Genomic DNA, 17,689 nt, shown 5'->3' on the forward strand with positions numbered 1-17,689 from the left:
TGGAGCTCCACTGGCTCCGACTAATTGCTTCCAGTTTACTTATGAGAGAAATGCTGTGTCAGAATGGTTGTTGGCTAAAGAAATGTGCTCTGACACCTTATCAGAAAATCCTACTACTTATGTCCTTTTTTTAATGATGGCAGGCAGTGCTCGTTCGTTCTGTGTATAGCTATATACTTAATGTCTAACCCCCACAGTCCGTATGTCTACTTCTGAAGTACTGTAAGGAATGTTGCCATTGGCACATAGAAACAGGTTTTCATTTCTGAAGCAATGCATGTTTGTTAAAAACCCAGGTGTGTCTGGCAGCTAAAACTAATGCCTCCGTGGTCTGGAGGTAAAATTAGCTGCTCTGGGAGGATTTTCATGCTCTACAGCATGAAAACATGGAGGGTGACAGACAAAGCATTTGCAGTAAAGTTGCTGAGAAGTGCTCTGGCTACATCGGGTGGAGGAATAGCTTAAGATGATTGTTTTCTGCAAGCTAATGGCTGCAGTTTTGAAATAAAACCTATTCATTTTGACCTCTTGAAATTCATACTTGACCTGGACTTGTTAGGCTACAGAGCTGTTGCAGCATTAAGCTATAGCTGGAAGAAAGCCAGAATCCAATTACATTTTCTACCTTATGAGTCATAATTTATGCTATGAGGAAGGCAGTGATGTTACTGGGGGAAGAGGTCATTGGGCAAGCTTGGATATGGATTCTGGAAGGCTAATTGTAAATGAACATGAAAATGGGGAGGTATGCTTTCCTTTCTTACTTGTTTAGTACCAATGTAATTCAAATCAGAAAATAAGTAATCGTACTGGACAATACACAACACAGGCCAGAAATCTGGTTAGCTTTCATCTCGGCTGTCGGACTTGCTTTGCTGTGATTGTTGATTCTCTCCTTACTGTACTAAAGCAGGAAAAAAAAGGAATGTTTTAATAAATTGAGCGTCTTTGACTTCTTTCGGTTTCTGGTGACACTTCCAAAATGGTATGTTCCTTCTCCTTCATCCATTAAATGCTAATCAGTTTCATTTTTGTAAATAAATGAAGAAAAAATATGTTTTTTTTTCAGTAGTGGGACTCTAAATGTAGACTCCTAAGCTGTGCTTAGGTATTGAGGTAGGAGGCTTGCCCTGCTGCTTAGCTGCTCAGAGAGGTTGGTTATTCTTGAAAGCCCAACTTTTAATTTAGATATCTAAGTACAGATTCAAAAACTGAACTTTGAACTTCCGTTATCAATGTTGGCCTGTCTTTTTTACTTTCAGAGTGAAGGTGAGAAGGCTTTTACAGCAGCAGTTATCAGAGCCTAAATTGGTGTTTAACAAACATTGAACTGTTAATCCAGGAGCTCTAAATGTTCCTTAATAAATTGTTCTCACTTGGGTGAGATTAGGGATTCCTGGTTCTGTAAATTTCAACTTCTAATCAGGAGCTATCACTTGCATGCCAAAGACATGATCATAAAAGACAGTTTAACTGACAATTTGAAAACACTGTAAAAAGGTCACGTTACTTAAAAGTGCCTATCTTTTGCCGATGCCCCCAGCTTCTGGAGTGTTCCTACTGGAAACTACTGTAATGTCATTCTAGAGTATTTACATCACTGTGCATTGCTGCAGCTCCTGCCCAAAGACATTAATTGAGTTTGTAATATTGTCTATGCTCAAATCTAGTTCCTTTGTAATGCAGAAGGATCTATGTTTTAGATAGTACTGCAAAGCGGAAGTCTAGTCTGGAGGATCTCGGAGGTCTGGATTTGAGACGTTTAAGATCTCTTTGTAGTACCTTTGCACTCATTCCATACAGCAGAGACTTTCCCAGGAAGAGCACCCCAGAATGTGATTCCAAATGTAAAATTCAGATGTTGGAAAGATAGGTAGGAAAAACAACAAAAATGAGCCTATGGAAGTAGGCTATTTAGTCCTCACTGCACTGAATCTAGTAAACCTTTAGCCTTCTATTATATTTGACTCTTTGTACTTGCAGTTCTGTTTGGGATTGAATTGTATTAAAGTAGTATAGTTGAGAGAAATTGGATTACCCAGAAATAAAACAGGCTGAAGGCAGGAGCTAGAACAGAAACGTGTACTTCATTGAAAAGTACAAGGAAGGGGAGAGAGTACTGTCAGACAAGGCACGAGTTAAAGATGTCCAAAGGGAAATTGAAAATGTCTGAGAATCATTTTGCTTGCTTTCAGCAACAGTATCCTCAAACATGAATCATTTTGATTTCTTTCAGCAGCGGTATCCTCAAATATTCTGTCTGGAATTATTATCTAATTTGGATTATTTTTAAATGATTCATTTGAGGCTGTGCTGGATTCAGTTGTAGGGAGCACAGAAGGTACAGTATCTTTCACTGAATCCAGGCTCCCTCAGTTCCAGATGAGCATGTAATAGGTGCTTCACTCAGCTCCATGCAATATTTGCTCCATTTCTGCTGCTGAAACACCTTCAGTCTCTTATTTTAAAATAAAATAACAAAAATTCAAGAAAACTACAGCTAAAAAAATGCTAACATAAAAGCCAAAGCACTGATGATATTCCGTGAGATGACAGTGGAAGAGACCAAAGTATAGCTATCTCTGCAGTAGGAGAGAGTTAGGTGAAACGTGCCTGGATGAACTTGGAAGCAAGTCTCAGCCAGTACTGTGAAGGCAGAAGTCTCAAACTTTCAATAGTCCTTGTCTGTATATACTGGAAGAAATTTCCTTCCTAATCCAGGTACGCTCTGTCTGCCATAAACATCTCCGATTTGCTGCCTGTTTGGACTAGGTTTCTTACTAGAAGATCAGAGTAGGTGATGAAGGAAGATCAAGGACCCAGAGTATGCCAGTGACTTTCACTCTGCATTTGTGATGGTTGGTAACTGGGGCTTGTATGAATATGGTATCATAAAGAGCAACAAGAAGTCTCCAAAGCAAAGATAATTTATATTTTCTGCCAGGATAAGACTTTGAACCAGTTCCAGTTTGAATTCAGAGGAGTCCTTACAGGCTGCTTGATGTTCTGGTGTGCAGACCAAACGTGCTGCCTAGTATTGCAGTGTGTTAGAGATTTTAACGTAAATCAGCCCTTTCTGTATCGTTCCGTGTGGCCTTATAAAGGGCTGGAAGCAACTCTGAATATTAGCAACTTCTTTTGGGTCCACAGAGGTCCATGGCACTGTACCTTCAGATAGATACTGATAAAGAGCAACACACATGAAACCAAGAGTGCTCCACCCTGTGCTCTTTCATTGGATGAGTAAAGGAGCCACAAGGATTGGAAGGCTGGCAAAGCTTTTTTGCTGAAGACGACCTCTATTGTCTAACCATCTTCTGCATGCTTATTTCTTTTCCAGCCTCTCTACAAGTGGACATTGTTCCAAGCCAGGGGGAGATCAGCGTTGGAGAATCTAAGTTCTTCTTATGTCAAGGTGAGCAATGGCTTATAGCATCAGTTGTCTGTCTCTATCTGGGTTTGCTGGGAAGGTCAATCAATGTATTAACTCTGGGATAAAAGCTCCAGTGCCAGGTCTATCTTCTCATATGCCCTTGTAAACCATAAGACTGGGTAGCAAAGGCAGCACATGCTGTTTACTGGAAACAGTAAACACATTCTCCCTTGAGAGCTGAAAACAGAAAGCAGCTCCAGCAAACAGATTTTAAAATGAAAAAACAGGTACTGAACTGTTGTCTTTAAGCTTGAGCAATAGCCACAACGATGGCACCTTGCATCATTCCACAGCTCTTTGATCTTTTGAATTTAGAATTAAATTGTTTTTCCAAATTATTTCTCTAATCAGCTGCTGACAGCAGTAATGGGAGCGCTAGGTGACTTGAGAGTTGTTACCTCTGCAACTAAGGATTTTAATGCTGCTGAAAAGCTGCATTTCTTGTGATGCAATTTACTGTTTGTTCAGGCCACCAACTGCCCCAGGCTGTTCTCCTGCACAATGTGGTACAGTGCTGACACAATCCATGTGCCCTAAAGCAGGTCCTACTATTTTATGGCATTTTCTAAATTAGTATCCATGTATCCTCTTCAGACGTTCTCCTGAAAGCAGCTGGCCTGTTTTCTAATGGGAGGAATAGTATGTTGGAGCACTGACACGATAGCATCCTGAAGCATAACATAGAGAAAATAGGTGCTCTAGTGAGCTCTGGGAGCAAAACGCCATCAGAGGACCACAGTTCCTCAGGAGCATACTGACTGGGACAAGTAATGAGGTCATCTGATCCAGGAGTACTTAACTGCGGAGTAATTTGTTAATGCCAGTGCTTTAAAAAGGAAAGTACTCTCTGAGCAAGTGCTGTTGTGATGATATTTGCATTCAGAAAAGTGTGGGCTCAATTCAAGCCCCTCCAATAATAGGAGTTTGTCCCAAATAACAAAGCCACACTGAGGAATGCAGAGATGTAAGCCGCAAGAAAGAGACAGCCTGGAACAACTTAACAACAATTCTGATTTACACTGGATGCAGCAGGAGCTGTAAGCTGATCAGTGCCAGAACTGCTGCTACAGCAATGTCACCATTTTGGTATGCAAAGTAGCCCAGCCTGCAAATACGGCTATTTATTGAAAACATGATGGAGCTGAAGCAGGAGGAGATTTTTATTTCTCAGGCTGATCTGTGTAGTGGAGAGACTGGTACAGGGGATCTCAGGATGCATAGAAGACCATTCTGGGATAAAATGAATGTACCCTTTTAGATTATAAAACCAACCTAATATCATTTTTACAGGACAGCATCTGACCATTCACAGTGCTGTGAGAGAGAATTTTCTTTGCTTGCTTCTCAGGTACCAGAGGCCCTTCCCTTGGGTCAGTCTTCTGCATAGTGCTACTGGTTGTATTTAATTCCCTCTGTGCAGATTTGTTGGGAACTCATTTCAATTTGCTCTGTTTTCTTTTATTGTCCCTAGTGGCAGGGGAGGCCAAATACAAAGACATTTCCTGGTTTTCCCCTAATGGTGAGAAGCTGGCACCGAACCAACAGCGTATCTCAGTGGTGCGAAATGATGACTTCTCCTCCACCCTCACCATCTACAACGCCAACATTGATGATGCTGGCATCTATAAATGTGTTGTCAGTAGCACAGAGGAGGGAGACTCCGAGGCCACCGTCAATGTGAAAATTTTCCGTAAGAGAGCAACTCCAAGGCTATTTTCTGGTCTACCTTGCACATGTATGGAGCAAGATTAGGGAGGCAACCATTTTACCTTCCTAGAAAAGGCTATTTTTAAAGGGGAAGAAGGAGGGTGAAAAGAAAGGGGATGTTAAGAAGATGCAGCCTTCTCCTTTCTTGGTTTTGAGGGGTAAGTGGGAACTAGGACCTTGACCTGTCAGGGCATTACCAGCATGTCTACTGCTTAAATTCATCTGAAAGACAGGAGAGCAAGGGATAAAAAGAGAAGATTCTAGCACATCATAAATATCTGGAAGGAGTAAGCAGAGAGAGCAGCTTTTGTGAATGACAGACATGCTATACAATAAGAATAGTGTTCAGTAAAGAGGATCACACTTTCAGAAGAGTTATAGTAAACCATCAACATGTTGTCCAGCAGAGCCATGATAGCAGCTCCTCCCCTTCCTGCCGGGAAGCTGAGCAGTTCCAAGTTCACATTTTCTCTTTGCAGTGTGGACAAACTAGTGAGCTGGGCAGAGTATTGATTTGGCTCACTGATGTGCCTGGGCGGCCAGGCTGGAAAATGGAGTTCTTGTGTTGCAGTGCATTGAGTCAGGCAGACCTTCATTCTAGGGAACATGTCCTCTGGGGTTTCTTTGCTTTCCTTCAGGCTTGAGTCAGGAGCACAGTTTGAGGTGTGCCAAGAAAGCTGCAGTGACTTTCTTCTTCCATTGTTTTCAGAAAAGCTGATGTTCAAGAATGCTCCCACTCCTCAGGAATTCAAGGAAGGGGATGATGCTGTGATTGTGTGTGATGTGGTCAGCTCGCTGCCTCCTACCATCATCTGGAAGCACAAAGGCAGGGACGTTATCCTAAAAAAAGATGGTAAGGCACAAGAGGTGTCTTGGTGCTTGTCCATTCGGGGGTCAAATGTCTATCTTGCATCAGGGCTCAAATCAGGCTCATACAAGGGGTTCAGGAGAGCAGAATGCTTGTGGTCACAAGGAAAGAGAGAAACAATTTGTACCTAACTCTAGGTCTTAGGATGCAAACTTTGTTATTCAAGGTGCTGTGGTTTGACAATGGCAGGGCAATAATGTTCCCACAGAAATGGCCATCAGGCTTTGACACTGAAATAGGCCAAGGAATGCTAGAAAAAATTTTCAGATAAAAGAAATGCCATCAGACAGAAAAGATGCAGACAGAGAAGACTCCCCAGTCTTCCTAAAGAAAAGGGCTAAAAGGTCCTTGCAAGAACCTTTCCCTTTCTTTCAAAATGCTGCAGACTGTCATGCCTAGAGGGGCATTTTACTAGCAGAGAGGGCTCCAGAGCCCTGACTCCAATTGAGCATTAGTGCCTCAGCTGTGTTTCCCATGTCTGCTTGTTTCAGGCACAAGGGAACTGTAGCAAGACTTGAACTGACTGCCCTTGGGCAAGAGGGGCAAGTTCCAAATTGCTTGTGGTCTGATACTAATTAAATGTAAATGTGTTTGTGTATATTTATCTGTTTATTTCTCCGTGTGTACTTATGGTATAAAGCATCAGAGAAGTTTGCCTGCTACCCCCATCTGGTTTCTTTCTTGGCAGTGTCAGATCCAGTTACAGCAGCATCTCCATTAAATAATGGGAAGGGAAATTTTAGTACACAAAGCCTTGTCTCAACCCGGAAAGGGCAAGGAGAGGAGAAGAACCTGTTACTTGTAGTGAGCTCTCCTGAGCTCAAAAAAAACCTTCAAAAAAACCCCAGAACCTTCTTTTTGTCTTTTTCTAGTTCGATTTATAGTCCTGTCCAACAACTACCTGCAGATCCGAGGAATCAAGAAAACAGATGAAGGGACATACCGCTGTGAGGGCCGGATCTTGGCTCGTGGGGAGATCAACTTCAAAGATATTCAGGTCATCGTAAATGGTGAGCAGCTTAAAGTAAGGCTAGGAGAGGGGTGGGGTATGTAGCACCTGCACTCCAGGCTGCTGATGGAAATGTTACTTTAGATTCACACTCATGATTTACCATCAGCTTACTAGTCTTTCTCTGCCGTGCCAAATAAAAATGTCCATGAAATTGAGTGTTTACAGGACGTTACCGTGTCAAGAGAAACCTTAAGTGTCTCATGACTTAGAGTGAGGTATTGATCTTGTTGGGACTCACAAGTGGGTGTGTCCACAATACTGATTTTCTGTGCATTTCCCCACCGCCCTACTCTTCCTTCCCTGTGCTTATTGCTTTGGAAAGCTCTTGCATCAGACCTGTTGGTGGAAACCTGCAGGTGATGGCATAAAGGTTTGGATTACTAGTGATGTCCGCGTGTAGTGCAGAGATTTACAGTGAGCCTTCCAGGGCTTACTCTTGCTCACATCTTTTGTCCTTTCTAACTTGAATGTGGATTTCTTCTCTTCTAGTACCTCCTTCTGTGCGTGCCAGGCAGAGCACTATGAATGCCACTGCCAACCTCAGCCAGTCTGTCACCTTAGCATGTGATGCTGATGGCTTTCCTGAGCCAACCATGACGTGGACGAAGTAAGATGCTGTGTGCAATGTCCTGATTGTGTGTGAGCATGGATGTTTTTGCCAAGGCCTGGAAAACCAGACTGGAGGGAAAGCAATGTTTTAACTGGAATTAGATTAATTCATTTTTCTCACAAGAGAAAGAATGGCCTCATAATGGAATTGTGGTTAGCTTCTGTTGTGGGTTAACCCCAGTAGACAACTACCACACAGCCACTCACTACACACCCCCCGAGTGGGATGGGGAAGAGAATCAGAAGGGTAAAATCCAAAAACTCATTGGTTGAGATAAAGACAGTTTAATAGATAAAGCAAAAGCTGTGCATGGAAGCAAAGCAAAATAAGGAATTCATGATCTACTTCCCATTGGCAGGCGAGTGTTTAGCCAAGTCAGCTGTCCCAGTTGTATCCCCTCCCAACTTCTTGTGCACCCCCAGCCTACTCACTGGCAGGGCAGTGTGAGAAACAGAAACCCCTTTGACATTGTGTGTATGCTGTTCAGCGATAGCTAAAACATCATTGTGTTATCAATGCTGTTTTGGTCACAAACCCAAAACATCGCACCATATGAGCTACTATGAAGAAAATTAACCCTATCCCAGCCAAAACCAGTACCGCTTCCTGGAAAAACAGTAACAGTAAAAATAGCGATTTTTTTCACTGTCCCATTGCATCCTTTGTCAAGCTGCAAATAGAGATGAAGCTTCATGCTGACCAGACGTGTCCCATGGGTCAGTTATCATCTGTTGCATTGATGGGGAACCTTAGGCAAAAGTGGATGCTGTAACTTGCATTTGTCATGCCAGGAGATCTGCATCTGAAGTCTTTCTCTTCATTGGATCTAAATTTCACCGTCAGGCAGTGATACAGAGTTAAGGTATACTGTTCTTGAAATTGTGTAGCCTTTGGTGAAGGTTATAAGGACAAGTTGTAATGTTGAAAAAGCTGATGACAACCTGGAATACTGCCTTGATACGCAGTAACAGAAACCACCTTCAGTGGTGTTTATAGGCATGTATCTTGCATATAGGCTATGAACTGTGTGAGGAGGTGAAAGGTTGAACTGCCAACAGTCCTAAGGCAGGAGTGGTTAGGAATACATCCAAATCTAAGCTTTGTAGCCCATAGGAGAAGATGGTGGTCCCTCACAACCTGAGGAGTTTGTGTAGTAATGCAGTTCTAGCATTAACAATAAGCCTAAATCAAATAGCCTTTGATTGCTTCTCCTTCCCAACACAGCCAGTGTGCTTTGTGTCTTGCAGGGATGGAGAGCCAATAGAAGAGGCCGATGATGAAGAGAAATACAGTTTTAACTATGATGGGTCTGAGCTCACCATCAAGAAAGTGGATAAGAGTGATGAAGCAGAATACATCTGCATCGCTGAGAACAAGGCTGGCGAGCAGGATGCCACCATTCATCTCAAAGTCTTTGGTAAACACGCTCTTACTGTCCCCCCTTTCCAATCCAGTTGACTGTTGGTAGTTCACTAGTGCAAGCTGGAAGTAACCCACTTATCCCAGTTAATGCCTGGTGTGGCTTATCTGGAGCTACTTCTTTCCCAAGTAATGCTGTGCGCTTCTGCCGTCATGCTAGGCAAAACAGATTCTATGTATGTGTCCGAAACAGATGCCAACTCCGTTCTGCCTCCGATAAAAGAATTTCAGTCCTATGCAGGGGGTGGTGTGAGATTCACATGCTACTTGAAATACCTGCCAGGCCTAGAGGTCTGGATCCAAATCCAACCAAAGCTGCTGTTAAAAGGGCTTTAGCACTTCAGTAGGACTTGCTGTAACCTGGACAGGGAGGTGAACTCCACCCCACCACTGTGTGAATGACCTCAAGGTTGTAGGAATGAATCAGCAGCTTTCCTACCTTCCATGAATCTGCGAGTGTTAAGGAATATAATTCTCCCTGTCCCATCACTCTGCAGCCACTTGACAAAGCTGCTTATCAGAAGGCTGATTTGGGGGATAGAAAGTAGACAGCGAGGTGGAAGACTTAGCTAATAATCCCAGGGACTGATCATTTGTACACTGTTAAATTGGGACCAGCACTGGGGAACATCTTTGTCTGTGACATGGACTGTGGGATTGAGTGCACCCTCAGCAAGTTTGCTGCTGACACCAAGCTGCGTGGTGCCATCAACACGTTGGACGGAAGGGATGCCATCCAGAGGGACCTTGAGAGGCTTGAGAGGTGGGCCTGTACAAACCTCATGAAGTTCAACAAGGCCAAGTCCTGCACGTGGGTTGGGGCAATAGCTTTAAACTGGAAGAAGGAAGATTTCGATTAGGCATTAGGAAGACATTCTTTACTGTGAGGGTGGTGAGGCACTGGAACAGGTTGCCCAGAGAAGGTGTGGATGCCCCATCCCTGGAATTGTTCAAGGCCAGGTTGGATGGGGCTTTGAGCAACCTGGTCTAGTGGAAGGTGTCCCTGCCCACGGCAGGGGGATTGGAACTGGATGGTCTTTAAGGTTCCTTCCAACCAAACTATTCTGTGATTTTATGAAATGGGTTCTACTTCAGATATACGCTCTTCTAGTCCTCTCGTATAAGCCTCAGCTGTAAGCATGTGTAGAAAATGTCTTCTAGTTCTGCAAGGAGGTACCTTCTTCTCAATGTCACTCTGCTCCCTTCCCCATGTGGCAGTAAACTTGTGCCAATTCAAAAGCCTTTTTCACCTAATGTTGCTGTTTCAAACATTGCTGTCGACAGGCAAGCTTCATTCTAGCACTAACTGAATGAAGGTTGCTTTTTCTTTTCAGCAAAACCTAAAATCACCTACGTGGAGAATAAAACAGCCATGGAACTGGAGGATCAGATTACACTGACCTGTGAGGCGTCTGGGGACCCAATCCCTTCCATCACTTGGAGAACTTCCACCCGAAACATCAGCAATGAAGAGAAGGTATAACCCTTCCCAAAACCATGGTCTCATTTGCTGGGATCAGTGCAGCTTGTATCTGCCTGCCTCTGCTGATCCAGAATGCATGATAGCTGCACGCAGATGCACACGGAAATCGTGGTGGTTTGCCTCTCTGTAGTGAGAACACGTGTGGTCCTGCACAGACTGTCTCTGCTAAAGGGTCAGCTCTGCAGCAGAAGTAATGCCGTAGGTGTCCTTCTGTACAAAGAGCCATCTCAGTTTGTAACAACTGAGGATATGCTTTTTAATAGGTATCACTCTGAGTCGAATTAACTTGAAAAACAGTAGACTTTGGACCCTTTTCAGAGGAGTTTCCAAAGGGACCGACAGTTGCAGGAAGCTTGTGAAAGGGTTTTTCCCTTCTGTTTCTGAGGTGGGAATGAGCACACGATTCCAGTGTTGTCCATGCTGTCATGATGATGATGATATGATCTGGGAGGGTGGCAGGTGGAGAGGTATGGGGTATTATCTCTCAAGGATGCAGTGGACCAAAATGAGCCTGTTAATTCCTTCTTGCCCTTCTGTATTCTGTTCTAATACTGCATGTATCTGAAGCACAAAAGCCTGGCTGCCTTTGTGTTCGCCTCTTTTATTGATCACATCAATACCATTTAGTTCTTAAAAGGCAAAAATAATTAGCAGTTTTTCTTTTAAAAAAGAGTGCTTTTTTTTTTATTGGTCACAATTCCCCTTAACTAGACAAGATTAGGATATGCTGTATTACTGTAGATATTTCGTAATAGTTGCATAAGGTGATCAGGAGGCATACTTTAGAGCCAAAGAAAGCCTAGACAAAAGTTGGAGTAAGGAGTTGTTGCTTATTAATAATCATCTAATAACAGGATGCTTCAAGGCTCAGCTAACTTGGACATACCAGAGGTTCTGACTCAATATGAAGGCAGCAGTTGATAGACTATGAAAGTCTTAAAGCAACAGAGGTATCCGCTGTCAGTCATCCACACAGCTACCATTCTGCATTATAGCTTCCTAAACGAGCTTTTTTAGTTCCCTCCATGATGTCAGCTCTTCACCATGTTCTTAGTGTTTAACTTATTAATCAGGGTGCCAAAGTTTTCCAGCCTTAATTCTTTCTTAACATCTTTTGGATTTGAGGGCTAGTGTGAACCCCTGCAATGCTTAGAGAGTTCCATTGCATTCAAAAGCTGTTGGCTTGGGCTCTTAGTACGGCATGAATGGGGGACCTGTTTTGACAGGATAAGGTTATTCATGGTCTTATCTCTGTCTAGGACAGCGGTGGGAAGAGCTAAGTGCTCTAGTGCTTGTAGCACTAGTTTGGATCACAGCCATGGAAAAGAGCTTTGACAGGGAGAAGAATATAAAGACTGAAATAACACTAAATCAAGTAGAAGTCAGTAGGAGAGCCTCTTTGCAGAGGGTTATATCTGTCCAGCCCAATTACACTAACAAGATCTCAGTGGCAAAACTGCTAACCATTTTTGAGACTCTCATATATCCTGCTTGATGCTGTTAAGTTGGTGATCAATATTAAGGAAAATGTTAATACTCTGATAGTTTCTTATATAGATGGGAGGAAAATCAAAGGTTTGAGGTACTACCATGTGTCTCATGTACCGGTTCAAACCTTCAGGGCAAAGATTATTTTTTTGATCATATACCATGCGCTTTCTAGGCAGGATTTTTTGTGTGTGTGATGTATATTTTGTTTTGTTTTTTACTTTTTCCCATTCTCTATCTTGTGCCGTAAGTTTAGGTGAATGGTACAGATGTCCAGAAAGTCCTCAGGTCAAAATAGCTGTGATAAACATTCTACTACATGTACAACCAAATGCATATATTCAGTTTACTGTCTACTTACTGTCTCTGGGGTAGCACAGGGATAGGGATGGTCTTTGATGTGGGACAAACAATACTATTTTCAAAATTATCAAGCCCAACTTTTGAATATGCTTGAAGTACTTGGATGCATCTATCTTGCTACATGTTTACTTTTGTTTACTTTTAATCATACTTCAGATTTTTAAAGGTTTAGAAATGCCTTAACTCCTGTGAACATTTGGTACTTCAGAAAAACATACCCAAAGCCCCAAACAAACAAACAACAAAAAACCTCTTTGGCTTAGAGGTTTTTCCTGCCTCAATCTTTGTCCAAGAACAGAGACAGTCTGACATGTGGGACAAGGGACAGGAGGTGCTATAGCCCAAATACCTAGATTGACAATGTCACAACTATTTCAACATTCCCTCGCTTCCCTGAGAGATCTGTTGATATCCTAGCATGCATAGCAAAAGATTCTCCTCTCTATGGCTATGCCTACATAATGAGGTACCCCTTGGACAATCTTTTGCTTTGAGGATGGTCTGTGAAGGTAAGTGGTTGGACTGTGCTCTAGCAAAATCAGATGATTGGCAACTGTATACCAACACAGATGAACAGACTAAACTTCCAGATACTGGCATGGTGGAAGCATTCTCTTACTAGTAAGCTGGCAGCTTACACTCTCTGCAGGGCAGAAGAATGCAAGTAAAGTAAAAGAAATTAAAAAAAAAAAACGAACACCACAAACAAAAAAACCCAAACCAAACATTTGCTTATATGCGATTTACTTTGGTTGTGAATGTAGGAACATGCTGTTTAGGAGAAACTTTTCCCCCGTCAGTCTGAGATTCCTGTCTATCACTATTGCAGAATGTAGCAAGAACTAACACACCTGGAAAGTCATCAACATGATGATTTGAAATGGTTTGGCTTTATCTTTCCTCAAGTATTTATTGCTGTGCCGTTGTAGGGAGGAGGAATGCTTTCTCTTTGAATGATACCAGACGTAAAGCTGATCAAGCCAGTATGCCACATTCCTCATCACCTTCAGTATATTTCGTGCCCTTTTAAGACACATGTTTCTTCTATTGCTCTAGCAGAATACTAACTGGGATTCAGTAAATATAATTTTGACCTGTTGTGTATTGGTGTATACGAGTTTTACGGTTTTAGTGCAGACGTAAATGTGTTTCTTGTCGGATGTTTGGATGAGGCAGTTGCTAACTACTGTTACACACACTTTCATGGAACAGTTGCAGAGACAGTCCTAGGTTTCTTACCCAGCAGTATAGCTCAGTGTGTGAGGTATGGGGAGGGTAACAGGTGATACTTTTACGCAGGCCTTTTATCATCTTGCCAGAGCTGGCAGTAGGTATATCTGTGTCCTAGGATCTCACTCAGCACTTGTCCAGCCTCCCATGCTGGCTATCAAGACCTACATCACGTTACCATTTTCTCTATGGCAAGTAAAAAAAATAAAGTGAATATTTTCTCACTGGAGTAAGGGAGTCAAAGAATAGAGGATGAGATCAGCTCTGGTATTCTTCCTCCTTTATCCTAATTACAGTTTAATGTCTATAGTGTTATTGGGCCTTTTCCACCAAGGCTGTCCCACCAGGTTCCCTGTTCCTGAAGTAGGAAAATGCAGAAGTCTGACTTCTGAACAAATCAGAGTTTGAGAGGCTCCTTTAGTAGTTGACTGCTTGTCTGAATAACAGATTTCTTTTTGCTGACTCCTCTGACAGGTGAATTACATTGCTGCATTGTGCTACCCTGAGAACAGCCCAATGCATCCTTCCATTTATTTTCTGGGTTACTGTTAGTGACCAGTAGCCTCTATCAACTTGATGTTGTTGGCAGCTAAAGCAAATAGATAAGTTGTTAAAAATTTAGAAATCTTTAGATGAAAACGACTTGATTGAATTCCAGCAAGGTAAGGAGTGCCCCTTTGCCAGGACATAAGCATTGAGTTGCCAGTGTTGCAGCAGCATGCTAGAGCACAACCACCAGAAGATGAGAGGTACTCATTCCTTTGCACAGCTCAAACTAGGTCAAATGTAGCAGTGAAGTAATTAAAAAATAGAAAAAATTAAGAATTGAGTGAAATAGAGAAGAGCCAAATACTCTGCTGATGCAAATGAGCATTGATGCAATACCTTCAGCAAAGTGCTTCTAGATGTGATGCAGCAGATCTAATGTTTCAAAATTTAACTTAATGTAATTTCCTGATTTTTTAATTTTTTTTTTTCCCTCTAAGTGGACAATATATCTTGAATACAATTCCCTGTCTTAAATTTGTGTTGTACTTTGTATCTCATGAGACGTACATGGGAATATCTTTGGATTTAATGATCCAAGGAGTAAACCACATTGGCAGTTCCCGGGAGCTCCCTTGTAACTGAAGATGTTCTCATTTAACAACTTTTTCCCAAAGGGAAGGAAAGATGCTAGCATGCATGAAGGTCTTGGTTACCTCTCTGTCCCCTGCATGCTGCTGAGTAGAGCTCATGTATCTCTTTGTCTTGGTGAGGGAGAGTTAGTATGAAACTATCCAGGATGGAAAATGTGGTTCTGCCTTTTTTACCCACACCCACAAGTGCTATTAAAAAGAAACAGCAAACTCTAGAAGTGTGGGAACAGGCTTTTTACCTCCGTTGTCTTCCTTTAGGTTGATAGGTACTGAACACCAAAAGATAAAAAGATGTCTTTTTTTTTTTTAAAAAATATAAATCTCTGTGCTGGCACCATAGAGACTCAGTGAATAGGACTGAATGGGGACTTGCATGAGCAAGGCAGTTCCCTGGCTAGCCTGGCTTGCTCAGGTATGGAGAATGACTGGTACATCAAAAGGGATTATGCTGAATTATTATGGCTGCCTATTCAGCTTTCAAGGAACTTGTGCACAACAGGAGATATATATATATGTGGAAATGATCAGATGATGGGAGCATCCTAGCCCACGCAGGTGTTGGTGAGCCTCTCTTCAGGTGGCTTCACCTCAGACCTCTACTTACAAGCAAATAACTTGCTTTTATCAAAGACATTCTAAAATTAGGCTGTCTGTACCATATGTTAATACTTAAGTCTCACAGTGTTCACTAGAAGCACTGTGGAAACAATACTACGTTTTTTATTCTCATTTCCTAAGCTTTCATCTCCATGTCTGTAATGTCACTCTCGTGTATGCTGTTATATCCACACGTCAGCAATGCTTGTGCCTCACATTCAATAATGTCATCATAGCCGTGATATTAGCAGGTGATTTTTGACTCCTGAACTAAAATGGATCAAGTTGTAATTGAAAGAGAGACCAGAAGAAAACTATTTGAAAGATAAATTACAGGGGAAAAACAGAGCCCAGCAACTTTAGTCTTTCTGAACGACAGTGAATATGGTCCACACTGTCGGTGGCTTTCTCTGAATGGGAAATATATGGGTTTTGGTAAGGTTTGTGCATGTTTCACTGATGCCTGTTGTTTGGTTGTCCTAAGCCCAGTAAGGACTGGGTGCACACATCCCTAAGCATAATGAGGTGGACTTTATCAACTGGAGGTACAAGGTTCTCCCCTGCTGTCTCCTGTCCAAGGGCATCACACTGTTTCAATGCTCTGCAGTTCAAGGTCTCCTATTCCTGGCACAGTATGCATGTAAAAATGTGTACAAATGCATGATCACATTAACAATATGAGTGTTAATGTTAATCAGTGTGTGCAGGTGGCTAACAAGCCAGTGTTAGAAAACCAGTTCCGTAACTATCTTTGCAATTTAGTGACCTAGGTCATCAGAATCACTTCCCCAGTATGCTGGGAACAGGTTTCTAGAAATGGTGAGATTCGACAAGGGAAACAGTCCCTCAATGTGTGAAAACAGAAGCAGTCTTTAGGTATCATTAGCCCTTGTTTAATCATTTTAAGACTGATTTATAGGATATTAAATTTTGAATGCCCATCTAAATTAAGGTTATATTGGGAAATGGAAATTGTGATCACCCCACACGCATGAGATGTACAACATGGAGCCTGCATGTGCACAGAATGCAATGTGGTGCATACACTATGATACCTAAAAACAACCTTTGATAAACTTTTATTGCTTTTTTTCTGTTGTTGTTGTGTTCTATATCTGTTCTCTCCAGGCTTCGTGGACCCGGCCCGAGAAACAAGAGGTATAAGATTACCAGACCTTTAGCAAACTTCTTAGTTTTTTTTGTTTTGTTTTTTTTAAGCATTACAGATTAACAAATCTCTAGTCCAGTAACCACGCCAACTAAACCAGCATTAATAATATGAACAAATTAAGTATCAATACATAAAAGAAACAGCTTATAGAGTTAGAAGTTGCTTGGCATGTAGTAATGCATTTTTGGATGAGCAAACTAGCTGTGTTGGGAGTAAGTAATTCTGGTTGTTGCTTTTAAAAAAAACCAGAACAGTTAAATAGAAAAGTAAATGTAAAATCTGACAAATACTACTTTCACCATTTTGTTCTATGCTACCAGTGTGAATTGTATCTCTCTGCTAGAGTTTTAAGAATGAGCAATAGTGTGTATTCTGGGAAAGTATTTTTTTCCAAAGGTAGCCTCTTCTGCTCCAGCCAACTCATCTGTTTGCTCATAGTACTCCTTAAGTTTGACCTTCTCTTAAAGGACAACTGCATCATGTTCCATTTCAAAATCAATGCAGATAAATCTTCACAAGTTATATTTCTCTGGAGAATGCTCCAAATTGCTAAATTATTATTTGTCTTTGATTGTCAATGGTCAGTGAGGGGGTGTGGGATAATGCAGTAACTCGGTTTGGTGCAAATGTGATTTGTTGATGTTTTATTTCACATTCAGTGCTCTATTTTAAAAATAATAATAATAACCTACCTTTATATGCACGTGATTTGTAGCATTCTTGCTTCAAAAGGGACCAGAAAATATGTTTCCAAGCAAATAATAGGGGTCAGGTAGAGGAATAAAATTAGCTGTCAGAACTGGATGACTCGTATTTGTATTTTTAGGATCAACTTTTTGAAGGCTCTAGGTATCCTGGTTTCTTTTTTATTTTAAAGACGTCTTAAGCTGTAGAGACTGGTGTGGCCTAAACAAAGTGAACCTCTGACTTAAGCACCATCCACCTTTGTTTCATATGGGGCTGAGAAGATACTGCCCATTCTTACTTCAAAATAATCTGCTGGAATAGATGAATTGTGGCAGGTGAAGGCATCAGATATTCAGACCAGTTTGCGTTGAAGAATTTGGAATTTGAGTAGTTGTATCTCTTCAGGCCTTACATTGATTCCTATTACAGTTGTCTCTGTCTTCCATCCCTCCCCTGCCCCCCCCCCCCCCTGCAGTGTTTCT

General features: G+C 41.8%; 1 protein-coding gene across 1 annotated transcript in view; it reads left to right on the top strand.

Moving 5' to 3' along the window:
- Window positions 1-3,340: 3,340 nt before the first annotated feature.
- The window catches only part of NCAM1 (neural cell adhesion molecule 1), a gene marked incomplete at its 5' end in the record, with an annotated part of 61,454 nt that continues 47,105 nt past the window's right edge, over window positions 3,341-17,689 (top strand). Inside the window, 7 exons of the mRNA XM_009708796.1 lie at window positions 3,341-3,415; window positions 4,905-5,123; window positions 5,850-5,993; window positions 6,881-7,018; window positions 7,510-7,627; window positions 8,878-9,047; window positions 10,384-10,526. Coding sequence (XP_009707098.1) covers window positions 3,341-3,415; window positions 4,905-5,123; window positions 5,850-5,993; window positions 6,881-7,018; window positions 7,510-7,627; window positions 8,878-9,047; window positions 10,384-10,526 — 1,007 coding nt within the window. The remainder of the gene's footprint in view (window positions 3,416-4,904; window positions 5,124-5,849; window positions 5,994-6,880; window positions 7,019-7,509; window positions 7,628-8,877; window positions 9,048-10,383; window positions 10,527-17,689) is intronic.

The sequence above is a fragment of the Cariama cristata genome, unplaced genomic scaffold, assembly GCF_000690535.1.
Source record: "Cariama cristata isolate BGI_N322 unplaced genomic scaffold, ASM69053v1 scaffold561, whole genome shotgun sequence".
NCBI classification, from domain to species: Eukaryota; Metazoa; Chordata; class Aves; order Cariamiformes; family Cariamidae; genus Cariama; species Cariama cristata.